Source organism: Scatophagus argus, chromosome 2 (assembly GCF_020382885.2).
Source record: "Scatophagus argus isolate fScaArg1 chromosome 2, fScaArg1.pri, whole genome shotgun sequence".
In the NCBI taxonomy this organism is placed as follows: Eukaryota; Metazoa; Chordata; class Actinopteri; family Scatophagidae; genus Scatophagus; species Scatophagus argus.
Window position 1 is genome coordinate 26,203,155 of NC_058494.1, and position 13,616 is coordinate 26,216,770.

Genomic DNA, 13,616 nt, shown 5'->3' on the forward strand with positions numbered 1-13,616 from the left:
TTAACTGATCACCTACACAGGAACAGTCTCTTTGAAGTGTTTCAGTCTGGCTTCAGAGCCCATCACAGTACAGAAACAGCACAGGTTAAAGTTACAAATGACCTCCTCATGGCATCAGACCGCGGACTTGTCTCCATACTCGTTCTACTGGATCTCAGTGCTGTTTCTGACACTGTAGATCACAGCATTTTATTACACAGATTAGAACATGAGACTAGGATCACAGGGACTGCGCTGCGCTGGTTTAAATCATATTTATCAGATAGATTTCACTTTGTTCACGTTAATGATGTTTCCTCTTCACATTTAAGGGTTAGCCTCGGTGTTCCACAGGGTTCAATGCTTGGGCCGATCCTGTTCACCTTATACATGCTCTCTCTAGGAAATATTATTCAGAAACATGACATAAACTTTCATTGTTATGCTGATGACACTCAGTTGTACTTATCCTCAAAGCCTGAAGAAACAAAGCCGTTAGCCAGACTCCAGGTGTGTCTTAAGGACATAAAGGACTGGATGACCTCCAATTTTTTATTATTAAACTCAGACAAAACTGAGGTCATTGTTCTTGGCCCGAAACATCTTAGAACTAGAATAGCTGATAATATTCTCTCTCTGGGCGGCATTACTTTGGCCTCCAGTACGACTGCAAGGAACCTCTGCGTTATCTTCGATCAGGACGTGTCATTTATCCATCACATTAAACAGACCTCTAAGACCGCCTTCTTTCACCTCCGTAATATCGCTAAGATTAGGAGCGTCCTCTCTCAGAGTGATGCTGAAAAACTTGTTCATGCTTTTGTTATTTCTAGGCTGGACTACTGCAACTCACTATTATCAGGATGTCCAAATTACTCTGTAAATTACTCAGTAAAAGGGATCATATCTCCCCCATCTTAACTTCTCTTCACTGGCTTCCGGTAGAATTCAGAATAGACTTTAAAATTCTCCTACTTACATATAAGGCCCTAAATGGACTAGCCCCATCATACCTGCAGGATCTAATAGTCCCATATATTCCCAATAGATCACTCAGATCACAGAGTGCAGGTTTACTTGCAGTTCCCAGAATTCATAAAAGTAGAACGGGAGGACGAGCCTTTAGCTATCAGGCACCCCTGCTGTGGAACCAGTTGCCAATCTGGGTTCGACAGGCAGACACCACTTCCACTTTTCAGACCAGACTTAAAACCTTTCTGTTTAGCAAAGCATATAGTTAGCCTCAAACAAAGCGTGTAGGGCTGGTAGGTGTTACCGGCGCCAGAGCTAGAGGTCTCTGGTCCGGCAGCATAAGTCACTCAGGCAGCGGCCTAGAGTGACTAAATGTCAGTGTGTCTGTGCGGCCGTGAATCCAACAAACAAGAGAGCTGTTAGCTTGATGCTGCTGCTCGGCACATTTATTCTCTGCACATGCTCAGAGCAGAGCAGAGCAGAGCAGAGCAGAGCAGAGACTGCTTGCTTGGACCCACTGGTGTTAGAGCACCCTCTTCTGGTGCAAAGTAGTAACGTTTTTTGGTGAACTGCTTGTGTCTACGTTAATTTAAGGTTCAAATATAAAAGTGAAAAAGAGGGGGTGTCTGTTAACCTAATAAACTATATGAGGCTATTTCAGACCCACTACATAGGCATAGTTACAGTCACTTCTTGACAGACAGCCACAGGTAGAACAGGTCTGACTAACTGTTAACCTTTAATCTCTATCATGGCTAAGCTGCTACAGGCCTATGCTGCCGGGGGACACAAACATGATCCACCAAGCAGTTCCCCCACCTCCCCAACACCACCACCATCTCTACTCCCCCACCTCCCCAACACCACCACCATCTCTACTCCCCCACCTCCTCTCCTCTCATCAGATCAACATATAATTCATTATTTTATGTCACTAACTGTGTGTCCAGGTCTCCTTGTAGTTTTGTTTCTCTCCCTCCCTTTCTTTCTCTCTCTGTATCTCTCTGCAGGTCTCTCTCCATCCAGATCTACATGTTGAACTGCATCCTCTGACAAACCCAGTGTCTACTGTCAACATCTGCCCATGTTGTCCTTCTATGTAGTGCTATTATAACTAACTTAAACAACAGATCAGCTGAATAACAAATACATACAATACATAGTCTTCAGAATTCCAGTTATAACAACCAGTCATGTTTGTCCTTGTAATGTATGATGTTTATTGCATGTATGTTTCTCTCTCTCTCTCTTTCATCCTCTCTGTCCTGTCTACCTCTTCTCCCCCTCTTTCACCTGGCTGACTATCAGCAGGATGGTTCTCTCTTGTGAGTCGGGTCCTGTTCAAGGTTTCTTCCTGTTAAAAGGGAGTTTTTCCTTGTCACTGTCTGCTTGCTCGGGGGTTCAGGCTCTGGGTTTCTGTAAAGCATCTAGAGACAAGTTTGATTGTATAAGGTGCTATATAAATAAAATGAATTGAATAGAATTGAACTGATTTATTTATTTTTAATTACTTCTAAAACACAGTTTACACCAATATTTCTCTTCCCTGGGCTGGCTTCCAGTTTCAGCTGGCATTAGACACCATTATTTCCAGGCCTCTTTGTGTAACATTTTTTTAAAAAAAAAAATAATTGTTTTATGCAAGATTACAATAAAATGTTCTTTTCAGGGTCACAGTGATTACAATGAGGTTACATAAACAGTGTTTCACTACCATAAACAATTTCACACTACATAGTTTTACCTTCCAGCTTACAGGCCCTTAAACAGTTGGACCTTTTTAAAACAGCTGGAGCTTTTTCTTCAATCAAAACCAGAACATAACATGACCACTTCATGCTGTCATATGGCATTGCATACTACAACTTTAGCTCATCACAGCTTACTTAGAAATTACACCACAAGCCTTTCAGTGAGTTTGCTTTGCCTTTTCCCAGACTCCATGTCAGAGCACGAGGCAGCGTCATTTGTTTGACTCATTTTAACCACGTCTCATTCAGTTTTCAGCAGAGCGTTGCATTTCAATTCATCCACAATGAACAATAAATCAGAATAATTCATCTCAACAAAGCAGCATCAGCGTTCCTCCTTGAACATCATAAAGCTTCGCATATACAAGCGACAAAGTGCAGACGTCATTCAGAGCGCAGAGCAAACATGACGCACAGACAGCGCATATCCGAGCAGCAGTCCTTCATTCAAATGTTCCACACGGAGACACTTCGACACTGATGCAGTCCGGACTCCTTCTCCACACACACACGCACACACGCACAGGTGAGCTTACCTGTCCTCCATGACAGATGTATGATGTGGCGCTTTGTCTGACTTTTGCTTGACACCGCCGCACTTACTGGGCGTCTCGCTGATTCCTTTGCGCTGCGAGCGATCACTTTCTGCCTTTCTGTTGACAAATACTGCGACTTCCCGGTCCCTTTAAAGTCTCTGGAGACGTAGAGATTAGGTCCTGTAGGTCTGTATGACGCGCTGCTGCACTTCCAGAGAAGCGCGCTGAGTCCAGGTAAGTTTCACGACATTTAATGAGAAACCAAACGGCTGCTACAGCGGCTTTCTGATTCCACACGCACATATGATGGGAAAAGTGCGCTGTTTGTGAGTGTGGGACAAAAGCGATCAAACTGAACAAAAACTACGGCGACCAAACTCGCCTCTCTCCTCCCACAGTGCAGCTGATTTGGCCCCTCGTGCAGCCTATGGCTGTCATTTGCGCTGCTCACGTGACCCAAAGCATGCATATCACCGTGGCAACCAGACCAAACAAATCAAAAGACCAATAATCCAGCAGCTCCTACAAAGTGAGAATGTGAGGAATGAGCCAAAGCTGAAAACACATTTGAATGTCATTTGTCTTAAATGTGTGGTAGATAAAATAAGAATGTGAAACACAAACACAAAAGCTGAAATCCAAACCTTTTGGCTCACTAATGTTCCCACCTACAGATTTGTCCAGCAGCTCCTTCACTTGTTGTGGAAGCTGCCTGTTGACTTGAATCAGACACAGGAATACTTGGACAGTGTAACATGGATCAAAGTGTGCGACTGCTGCTCTCATGTTTGACTTCAGTGTGTGAAAATCCAAACTGTACATGGAGTGAAATGTGATGCTTTCAGTTCGCTGTCTCTGTTTGACCCATTGACTGGATATGAGGATGGACGACATGAGAGCTCCAAACATCTGGATCGCCCCCTGGTGGCCGGCTGCAGTACAGCTCACTGACCTGACAAAAGTACAAACTCAGTGTCGGAAGTATTTTTATTTCCTGGGAAGTTTGGATTGAATTAGTTATTTGATGTGATTAAAAAGGAGGTGAAACGTCACCACTGACAGCTGAGTGCTGCTTGAAATTCATTCAGGCGGGTGGATGGACGGGAACTCCAACCAGCGGCTCCGCCACCCGATCACGACTGCGCAGTCGCAGACTGTGGATGACCCCATCAGCACAAGATGGTAGCACTCGTATCCAGCAGATTTGACTTTTCTGCAGTGGGAGGAAGTTAAAACGCGTCGTCCATCTTTATATCTGTCAGTGTTTGAACAGACGTTATTGGCTTTGTCAGCCAGGACGGGTGCAAACCCACAGGCTCATCAGGGTTTTTCTAAACTTATTTATTATGTTTTTTCATTTCAAATGAACATTTCTCATGACATCTACAGTCAAAATTTCTCTGATATGACAAACTCTACAGGCAAAAATAAGCTTACATGCTTTAAGCAGGAAGTTATAAGTCAGTCAGTCACACACCACCTGATCATCAGCTGATCTGATCAATAAATCATGTTTGACACCTGGACAGGATTCAGTTCAAGCTGCCACATTCTTCTGAACTTTCTGCCACATGCTGTTACTGACTGTTACTGACTGTTACTGACTGTCTGTGCTGCTGCTGCTGCTGCTGCTGCTGAAACCTGAACATGAAAACTGTTGGAGGTGAAGGTAAATGTGTCCACCTCCTCCACAGCCTCGCTCTCCACTCTGATACTTCAGTGTCGTCCTGCTTTGTTTCCATCAGGTGAGTCCCGCCTCTGGTTCACCTGCAGCTGAACAAAATCACACAAAACTTGTGTAAACTTTCACTTGTGACTGAGACTGTAAATCTGAAGTTTTATTGGCTGCAGGAGGCTCGAAGCTGACTGGACTTCACAGCACGTCTTCCTGCTGCTGTGTCTTCTGTCTGCGCTGCAGTCAAGTCTGAGACGTTCTCATACGCTGGACAAGAGTCCAACCGATGGGGACAGACGACACATTCGTGAAACCGGCAAATCGGTAGATTTGATCCAAAACTCACTTCTTCGTCCGACCAAACACATGACTGACTTCTGCTCAGCAAGTTGGATTTTAAACACGAGTTCACTTCACACCTTCTTCACTGTCAGAGCATTTAAAAGCCGACTTCTTGTAACTGTGATACAGGAGAAGTTTGGTCAGCAGGGCCTCTCTCTCTCACCTCTATCGTCTCTACAGGTTCATGTGCTTCAGTGGTGGAGCTCAGAGTTTTCTTCTTCCTGGATTGGATGGAGTCCAACAAACACAACAATTTGACATAATGAAAATCACAAGACTAAAACCAAAGGAAGTCTGAAGAAGAAAACCAAAGAGAAATGACTGAACTGATGGACTCTGATTGTTTTACCTCATCCACAGACTCAGGAGAAGAAGAAGAAGGATCAACATGAAGACCACCAGAGTCGACCTGATGATGTTCGTTATTACTGATGAAGTTCCTGGAAATACAGACAGACATGTGATGAAGCTCAGTAGTCGGACCTGACTGACGAATCACTTTGCAGCTGATACTGTGTGTTAATCACTCAGTCATCCACCTCTGACATGATGGAGGTTCCTCCATGAGCACAGCTACAGGAAAACTGTCTACAAATGCAGACAAGAAATTTGACTTTCTTTGCGCCAGTTTTGAGTTGTTACACATTAATATGTGACTGTGGTCAGGTGCAGTCAACAGGTGTGTGAGTGCAGGTGAATGGAGATAACTTACCTGCCACAACAGTCAGATGTAAGGTGTTCCTATGACTTCCTCTTATGTTCTGGGCTTCACAGGAATAATTCCCACTGTGTTCAGCTCTGAAGTCAGTGATGGTGAAGTTCTGTCCTGATGCTTTTGGTGAGTCTTCATCCTCCTTGTACCAGGTGTATTCAGCTGCTGGGTTAGCATCACTGCTGCAGCTCAGAGTCACTGAACTGCCCTCCACTATCTCAGCAGAGGGACTCACTGACACAGAGGGAAGCTTTGGACCATCTGGAGGAGATAAATGATTTGATTTGACTCAAATTGTTGCTTTGTGTGTCAGCATTTTAGACTGAATGTGGTCTGACAAATGGATGTGAGAGGCCGCTCTGCGGGGCGCACTGGATTCAGCGGACTGGGATATGTTTCGGTGCAGCTCGGACGGTGACCTCAACGAGTTCACGGAAGTGGTTGTGGGATTTATCGGGAAAATGGTGGAAGACGTAACACCAACAGCCTCCACCAGAACTTTTCCCAACCAGAAGCCGTGGGTGGACAAAACTGTCCGCGACGCGCTGAGGACCCGCACCGCCGCCTACAACTCAGGACTCGCCACCGGAGACATGACGCTGTACAGGGCAGCCACCTACGCTGTCCGTGGGACGGTGAAGGGGGCTAAACGCCGCTACGCCGCAAGACTGGAGCTGCAGATGGAGGGGAGCAACTCCAGGGCGCTGTGGCAGGGACTACGCACCATCACGGACTACAAAGCTACACATCCACCCGCGATGAGAGTCGACGCTTTTCTGGCTGATGAGCTCAACAACTTCTTTGCTCGCTTCGAGTCGGACAGCAGGCAAGAAGCTGCGCTCCCAGCCGGTGAAGAGGTGACGCTCACTGTGACGGAGCTGGAGGTGAGAAGGATGTTTAAAAGTGTAAACACCAGGAAAGCAGCAGGGCCTGACGGCATTAGCGGTCGAGTCCTCAAAGCCTGCGCGGAACAGCTCGCACCGGTGTTTACAACGATGTTCAACCTCTCCCTCTCACAGTGTGTGATTCCCAGCTGCTTTAAGAAGTCTGTTGTAGTCCCCGTCCCAAAGACAGCCCAGCCCAGTAACCCCAATGACTATCGCCCCATTGCCCTCACATCTGTGGTGATGAAATGTTTTGAGAAGCTGGTCAAAACATTCATCACCTCCTCTCTGCCCCCCAACCTGGACCCCCTACAGTTTGCATACCGCCCAGACAGATCCACAGACGACGCCATAACCTTCCTGCTGCACAAGACACTTTCCCACGTGGACACTAGGATGGGGAACTATGTGAGAGTGCTGTTTGTGGACTACAGTTCAGCATTCAATACCATAGTCCCCTCCAGGCTGGTAACCAAGCTGTGTGATCTTGGACTGAACTCCTCCCTGTGCAGGTGGATCCACAGCTTCCTTACTGGCAGACAACAGGTGGTACGCGTGGGCCCCCATAGCTCATCCCCTCTCACCCTCAACACTGGATCCCCCCAAGGCTGTGTGCTGAGTCCCCTGCTGTACTCCCTGTATACACATGACTGTGTGTCCACATCAGACAGTAACACCATCATAAAGTTTGCTGACGACACAGCCATCGTGGGGTTAATCTCCCACAACAAGGAGGAGGCCTACAGGAAGGAGGTCACCCACCTGGAGAGCTGGTGCCAGGAGAATAACCTCCTGCTGAACGTCAGCAAAACTAAGGAGCTGATTGTGGACTACAGGAAGAAGCAGCAGAAGGACATCCGTCCACTCTGCATCGGCGGGTCTGAGGTGCAAAGGGTGGACAGTTTTAAATACCTCAGTGTGACCATCACACGGGACCTGTCCTGGTCACTGCACGTTAACAGGACTGTGAAGAAGGCCAGGCAGTGTCTGTTCCACCTCAGACGCCTCAGAGACTTCAGGCTCCCCCTCAAGGTGCTCAGGAACTTTTACACCTGCACCACTGAGAGCATCCTGAGTGGGAGCATCACCACATGGATGGGCAGCTGCACAAAGCAGGACCTCTCGGCCCTTAGGAGGGTAGTCCGCTCAGCTGAGCGGACAATCAGAACAACCTTACCCGACCTGCAGGACATTTACACCAAACGATGCAGGTCGAGAGCCGAGAAGATCCTCAGGCAGCCCCATCACCCCGGACACTCACTCTTCTCCCTGTTGCCATCAGGCCGTCGGTTCCGCTGCCTGAGAACCAACACTGAGAGGATGAGGAAAAGCTTCTTCCCCCAGGCCATCCGTCTGCTCAACAGTGAGCGTTAATCTGGACAATCTCACTCCCACCTGCACTACATGCACTAGTTGTAAATACCACTGATGTAAATAATGCACATTTTCACTTTTTTTAAATTTAAATGTAATTTTATTATTTTATTTTTTTTTCTTTAAATTAAAAAAAAATATATATATATTTTTTTTTTTATTTACCTATTTTTTGGTAGCAGGGACACAAAGAATTTCACTGCACATTGTACCGTGTATGATTGTGTATGTGACAAATAAACCTATCTTGTAATCTTGTAATCTTGAGACGTTGGAGTGAATGTGAAGCAAGCAGAGCTGAAGAAAGTGGACCTAAACAGTAAAACTTCTCGTTCTGCTTCTTCTCCTGCAAAGGCTGAACACATTCAGGATGTTTGTTGTTTTTAAACAAACTGTTTCACTCACATTTCACATCCACAGAGATGGACTCAGACGTCGTCCTCCCCAGCTCGTTCTCAGCTGTACAGTAATACTGTCCAGAGTCAGAGGACTGGATGGACCTGAAGACAAGCTGGGATTTAAAACTGACTCCATTTCCATTAGTTTTGTACCAGGTGTAATTAGCTGCTGGGTTAGCATCACTGCTGCAGCTCAGAGTCACTGAACTGCCCTCCACTATCTCAGCAGAGGGACTCACTGACACAGAGGGAAGCTTTGGACCATCTGGAGGACAAGATTTAACAAAGATTAGCAGCAGATTTTAAGAATGTATTCATCCACACAAAGACCATTTTCAAGTCATTAAACCCTAAAAGATTTATACACTGGATGTTGTTTCTGAATACTGAATATTACTCACATTTCACATCCACAGAGATGGACTCAGACGTCGTCCTCCCCAGCTCGTTCTCAGCTGTACAGTAATACTGTCCAGAGTCAGAGGACTGGATGGACTTGAAGACAAGCTGGGACTCAACACTGACTCCATTTCCATTAGTTTTGTACCAGGTGTAATTAGCTGCTGGGTTAGCATCACTGCTGCAGCTCAGAGTCACTGAACTGCCCTCCACTATCTCAGCAGAGGGACTCACTGACACAGAGGGAAGCTTTGGACCATCTGGAGGAGAACACATGAACACATTTAACTTCTGATTTCACTTTGTATGTTGACAGCTGAGGTCCACATCAGAAAGGAAGACTCAAGACTCAAAATGTCCAACAGCTGTCCAATAGAGCTGAAGACAGGAGAGCAAGAAAATGATGATACAGAAACAGAATATCAGAATTTCTATGATGATTTGTACTTTTTGTGAATTTTTTTGTGATCCAAAGAAGTTATAAAGTCTAATGTTGTTTTGTAAATTTACTGAAACTTAAAGTTTACAGTCAAGGCAGCAGATAAAAGATTTTTATCCAACGTGTCTACAATCTCATGAGGCAGTGATTTAGTTTTCCTCCAATTCTGCTCAATGAACCACCAAACACCACTGAGTTCCATGTAGTTAAGGTCCAGTACAAAAGGTTAAAGGCTCCTCCAGACGGTGTGTTAGTGGAAGACTGGAAGTAAACTCACACACTGGAGGAGAGCGGAAGGCCTCATATCCTTCTACAGCACAGGAAAAGCTGTCTGCAGGACCAGAGGACACTGAATAAAGACGAGATGTTTGTCCCTCAATCTTCTGTCCATTCTTGTACCAGATGTAGTGAAGACGTTCAGGTCGAGGACATCTGCTGTGACACTTCAGCTCTGCTGAGTTAGAAGACTGGGAGACCCCTGATCTGCTCACCTTCACCTGGACATCTAAATGTGCTAATGAAGAACAGAAGTCTTCATTTTAGACTCAACTGTCAACAAGCACACACACACACACACACACACACACACACACACACACACAGATGTAAGTGGGAATAAATATTCAGGTGAAAATGTTACCTGTGACAGACAAAGTGACTCCAGGTGAACCAATATGTCTCTTATGTTGGCTTAATTTGAACATGAACTTGTACTCAGCTGAGTCGCTCTCTCTCAGGTCTGTGATTCTCAGAGTGCAGTTGTTGTCACCACACTGAAGGTTCACACGACCTGAATACTGTGGGTCTGTTTCCACATCCAAAGGTTCATTTCTGTTCATATTAACAAACCAGGTTGTTTCCTCAATGATGGTTTTAGGGCCATTCATCCTGGATGGGTATGCGTAGGTGCATCTCATGTCCACTGTTGATCCTCTTAAGGCACAGATCTCAGTAGGAGTGTAAGTCACTGCCCAGCCATCCTGACCCTGTACCACTGTAACACAGAGCACATCAGGAGTCACAATCAAAATGAGGAACTTCAGTTCACAGTCAGCTCAGAGGACAAAGTGGATCAAACTACCAATATGATTTGGGGGAAGGTGACCTGGACAAGCTTCAAGATCCTCAATTATCAGACCAATCATGCATCTGTCTAACTAGAACTGAACTGGAACAAATCTGTTATCAGCTGTTGATCACATTTTATCAGTGTTGGGACACAGGAATATTTGTTACTTCTGGTTGTTTCTGCTTTGGTCCATTCATTCTACAAACTGTCAACAAAATGTCTGAAAAGTGAATCTCATGAGTCAACAAAAAGTCCTCCACACACAAAGCAAATGAAAGACATTTTACATCCACTGTGAGCACAATTATTAGGCAAGTGAGTATTCTGACCATATCATCATTTTATGCATCATGTTTACAACTCCAAGCTGTATAAATTTAAATACTTATTGTATTTAAGTATATCACTAAGATATTGGGGCGTAATAACAGAACCATATACGTTTTGTTACAAATAGTCAACAGGGTCGCAAAAAACACGTTGAGAGAAAAAGATGCAAATTAACTGGCCAGTAAAGGCCTTCAAGATGAAAGAATTATGACATGGCCCCCTTCCTCACCTGACCTAAACCCTATTGAACAGAACAGAACAGAATAGAATAGAATAGAAGCCTTTCTTGTCACTACAGTGAGATGTCGTTCAGAGCAGGCCAACAGATGCAGAGGAAGAAGCAGTAGATTAGAGCAGGTAAATAGAATAAAGGTTCTAAAATGTACAACAATATGTACAGCTAAAAATATAAACAGATATACAAGCCGATCTAAGAAATATTTACAGTTGCAAGGAATACATAAATAAGGTGCAGAGTATGCACAGCAGCATAGTGGTATTGCACAAGTCAACGTATTGCACGACTGAGTAGTATTATTGCGCAACAGTACAATTATGACAGAGTATTGCACAGCAGAGTAGTACTGGTATACACTGAGGTGCAATGAAGCAGCAGAGAGAACTTGTGGTTCCTTCTTAAACGGGAGACATACGGTGAAGGAGAACAGTAAACCTCTCTGAACAGTCTGGGAGGGTGTGGTTGCTGCTCCACAACAAGTTGATCGTCAACAGATCGAGAAACTGACAGACTCCATGAATGGAAGGCTTATGACCGTTATTGAAAAGAAAGGTGGCTTTATTAGTCTTTATTTAGTCTATTAGCTTTACTGACCAGGATAAGAGGACAAATATTCATTATGAGAGAGTCTGTGTTTGTCTTGGTTAGTTCTCTCTCTGTTCACTCTGTGGTCAGGCTGCTGCTGACTGACGTGTGAAGACTAAAAAGAAAAGCAGAACACTGAGGCGTGAGAAACTGTTTTCAGCAGCAAACTTTGACATAAAAATAAAAGCTGAAACAACCGTCAGCTCTGAGGGTGGAAACATCACACTGAGGTCAGACAGCACAACATGAACTAGCAGGGTTTGGTGCAGACGTATGATAATATGAGAGCCGTTCAGTCAGTATGTGGCGACTTCACTGTGAGACCAACATCCCTCCAAAAAACTTCACTGTCATAAAAGAAGCTGCAGAGAGAAACTAATCGTCCTCCACGAGAGCTGCAGCTTCTACAAGCAGGGTCGGCTTTAGAGCAAATTAAACAGGCTGAGGAGGAAACAGTTAGGAACAAAAGCCACAATATTCTCACTTCACAGCATGTCAAAGTGTTTAGCACACAGCTACTTTATGCAAAAGACAACAGCAACACATGTTGGCCAACACAGCAGAACATCTTCCTGATGTTCATTACAACTGACACAAAATCAAACAGAAATGATCCAAAGTGTTTCTGGGAAGTTTTCCCTTCACACAACTCTGATCCACTGATTTCCACATGTGAGCTTCAGCCCACATGTTGCCACATTCCCCTCTTTGAATGCAGTGAATGTAACTGTAGATATACAGTACCTGACACAGAGAGGAGGAAGACAACAAATCCACTGGCTGCTGCACTTAAACTCATAGCTGCTCCTCTCATCTCTCTGTGAGGCTTCACACACAATAAAACATGTCAGCAGATGAAATAATAAGTACACAGGAGGTCCACAGTATCAGTCACATCAATAAATAATTCTACTTACTCTGAAGAAGGTCGTCGTCCTTAAAGACGTCTTTCCTCTACGGTCAGTAAGCAGAAGGCAGATGTGAGGCTGTTGAGCGGCTTCGTTTCCTTCCTCTTTAGATTATTAACATACATGACGAGCCAAGTGCCAGTAAACGCCCACTTCACAACAAAGCTGCGCTGTGTTACAAACTCTAAAGGTGTTCGTTTCTGTTAACAAAACATGAACATGTGACACACATCAGCAAGAGGACTGGGAGGATCCGGCATGGACACACAATGCTGATATAATGATGTTAATCAGAAGACGTTTTAATGACTTTGGGCTGTTTAGGTGCTTCGGTTGGACAAACTGAGTGCAGAGATGTCCAACATATAAACTGGGATTAAAATAAAGACAGGAAATGAATCACGTGTAATTTGTACTTTGTCATTTGGGTGGACTGAGCCTTTAAAGCAGACAGTGGAGGAAGCACTCAGAGTGATGAAGCCTGACTGTGACACACAAACTTCACCACTAGAGGGCAGTGTAACAGCACAGATACTGAATCAGGACTTTGATCCTGGAGCTGTCCAAGGTCCTCCATGTCTTTCATGCAGCAGTGGGGACAGGCAGTCAGTCACCTTTTGTGATTTGTCATTTTCTACATTTCTTTTCCTCTCTGTGTGTTTTCTGCTGGGTTGCAGACATTGACTGAAGTTGTAACAGTTACTGTTAGAGTTTCACATGTTGTCTTTCATAAATAAACTTGCTGAGGTCCAAGAGATTCTGAAGACTCTGCGTTGTGTCCAACTGCAGTTCCAGACCTTTAAAACAGTACAGTTCAATACTTTTCTGTTTGGTTTTCTTCTTTGTTTATTTTTCAATTGACTGACAATTTTCTGGTTGTTTTTATGGCTGAAACTTTCCTTCACTTGTTTGTCATTCTTAAGATCCTCACAAAGGACACACACACACACACACACCATAAAACCAGGCATGATGTGTTTAGCCACAAAATATAAGCAACATCTTGTCTGCATACGAAGGACACA

At 44.6% G+C, this 13,616-nt stretch overlaps 1 protein-coding gene and 1 long non-coding RNA gene across 6 annotated transcripts in view; one reads left to right on the forward strand and one right to left on the reverse strand.

The window, feature by feature from the left end:
* LOC124050932 (titin-like) overlaps nt 1–13,616 on the reverse strand; it is a 226,840-nt gene that overhangs the window by 126,575 nt on the left and 86,649 nt on the right. For all 5 annotated transcript variants that reach the window (XM_046373922.1, XM_046373954.1, XM_046373948.1 and 2 more), the window contains exon 22: nt 9,739–9,975. In XM_046373922.1, coding sequence (XP_046229878.1) covers nt 9,739–9,975 — 237 coding nt within the window. The remainder of the gene's footprint in view (nt 1–9,738; nt 9,976–13,616) is intronic.
* LOC124051158 lies at nt 5,272–8,985 on the forward strand. Its single transcript, XR_006841778.1, has 2 exons — nt 5,272–6,093; nt 8,850–8,985. It is a non-coding gene; the product is annotated as an uncharacterized LOC124051158 (long non-coding RNA).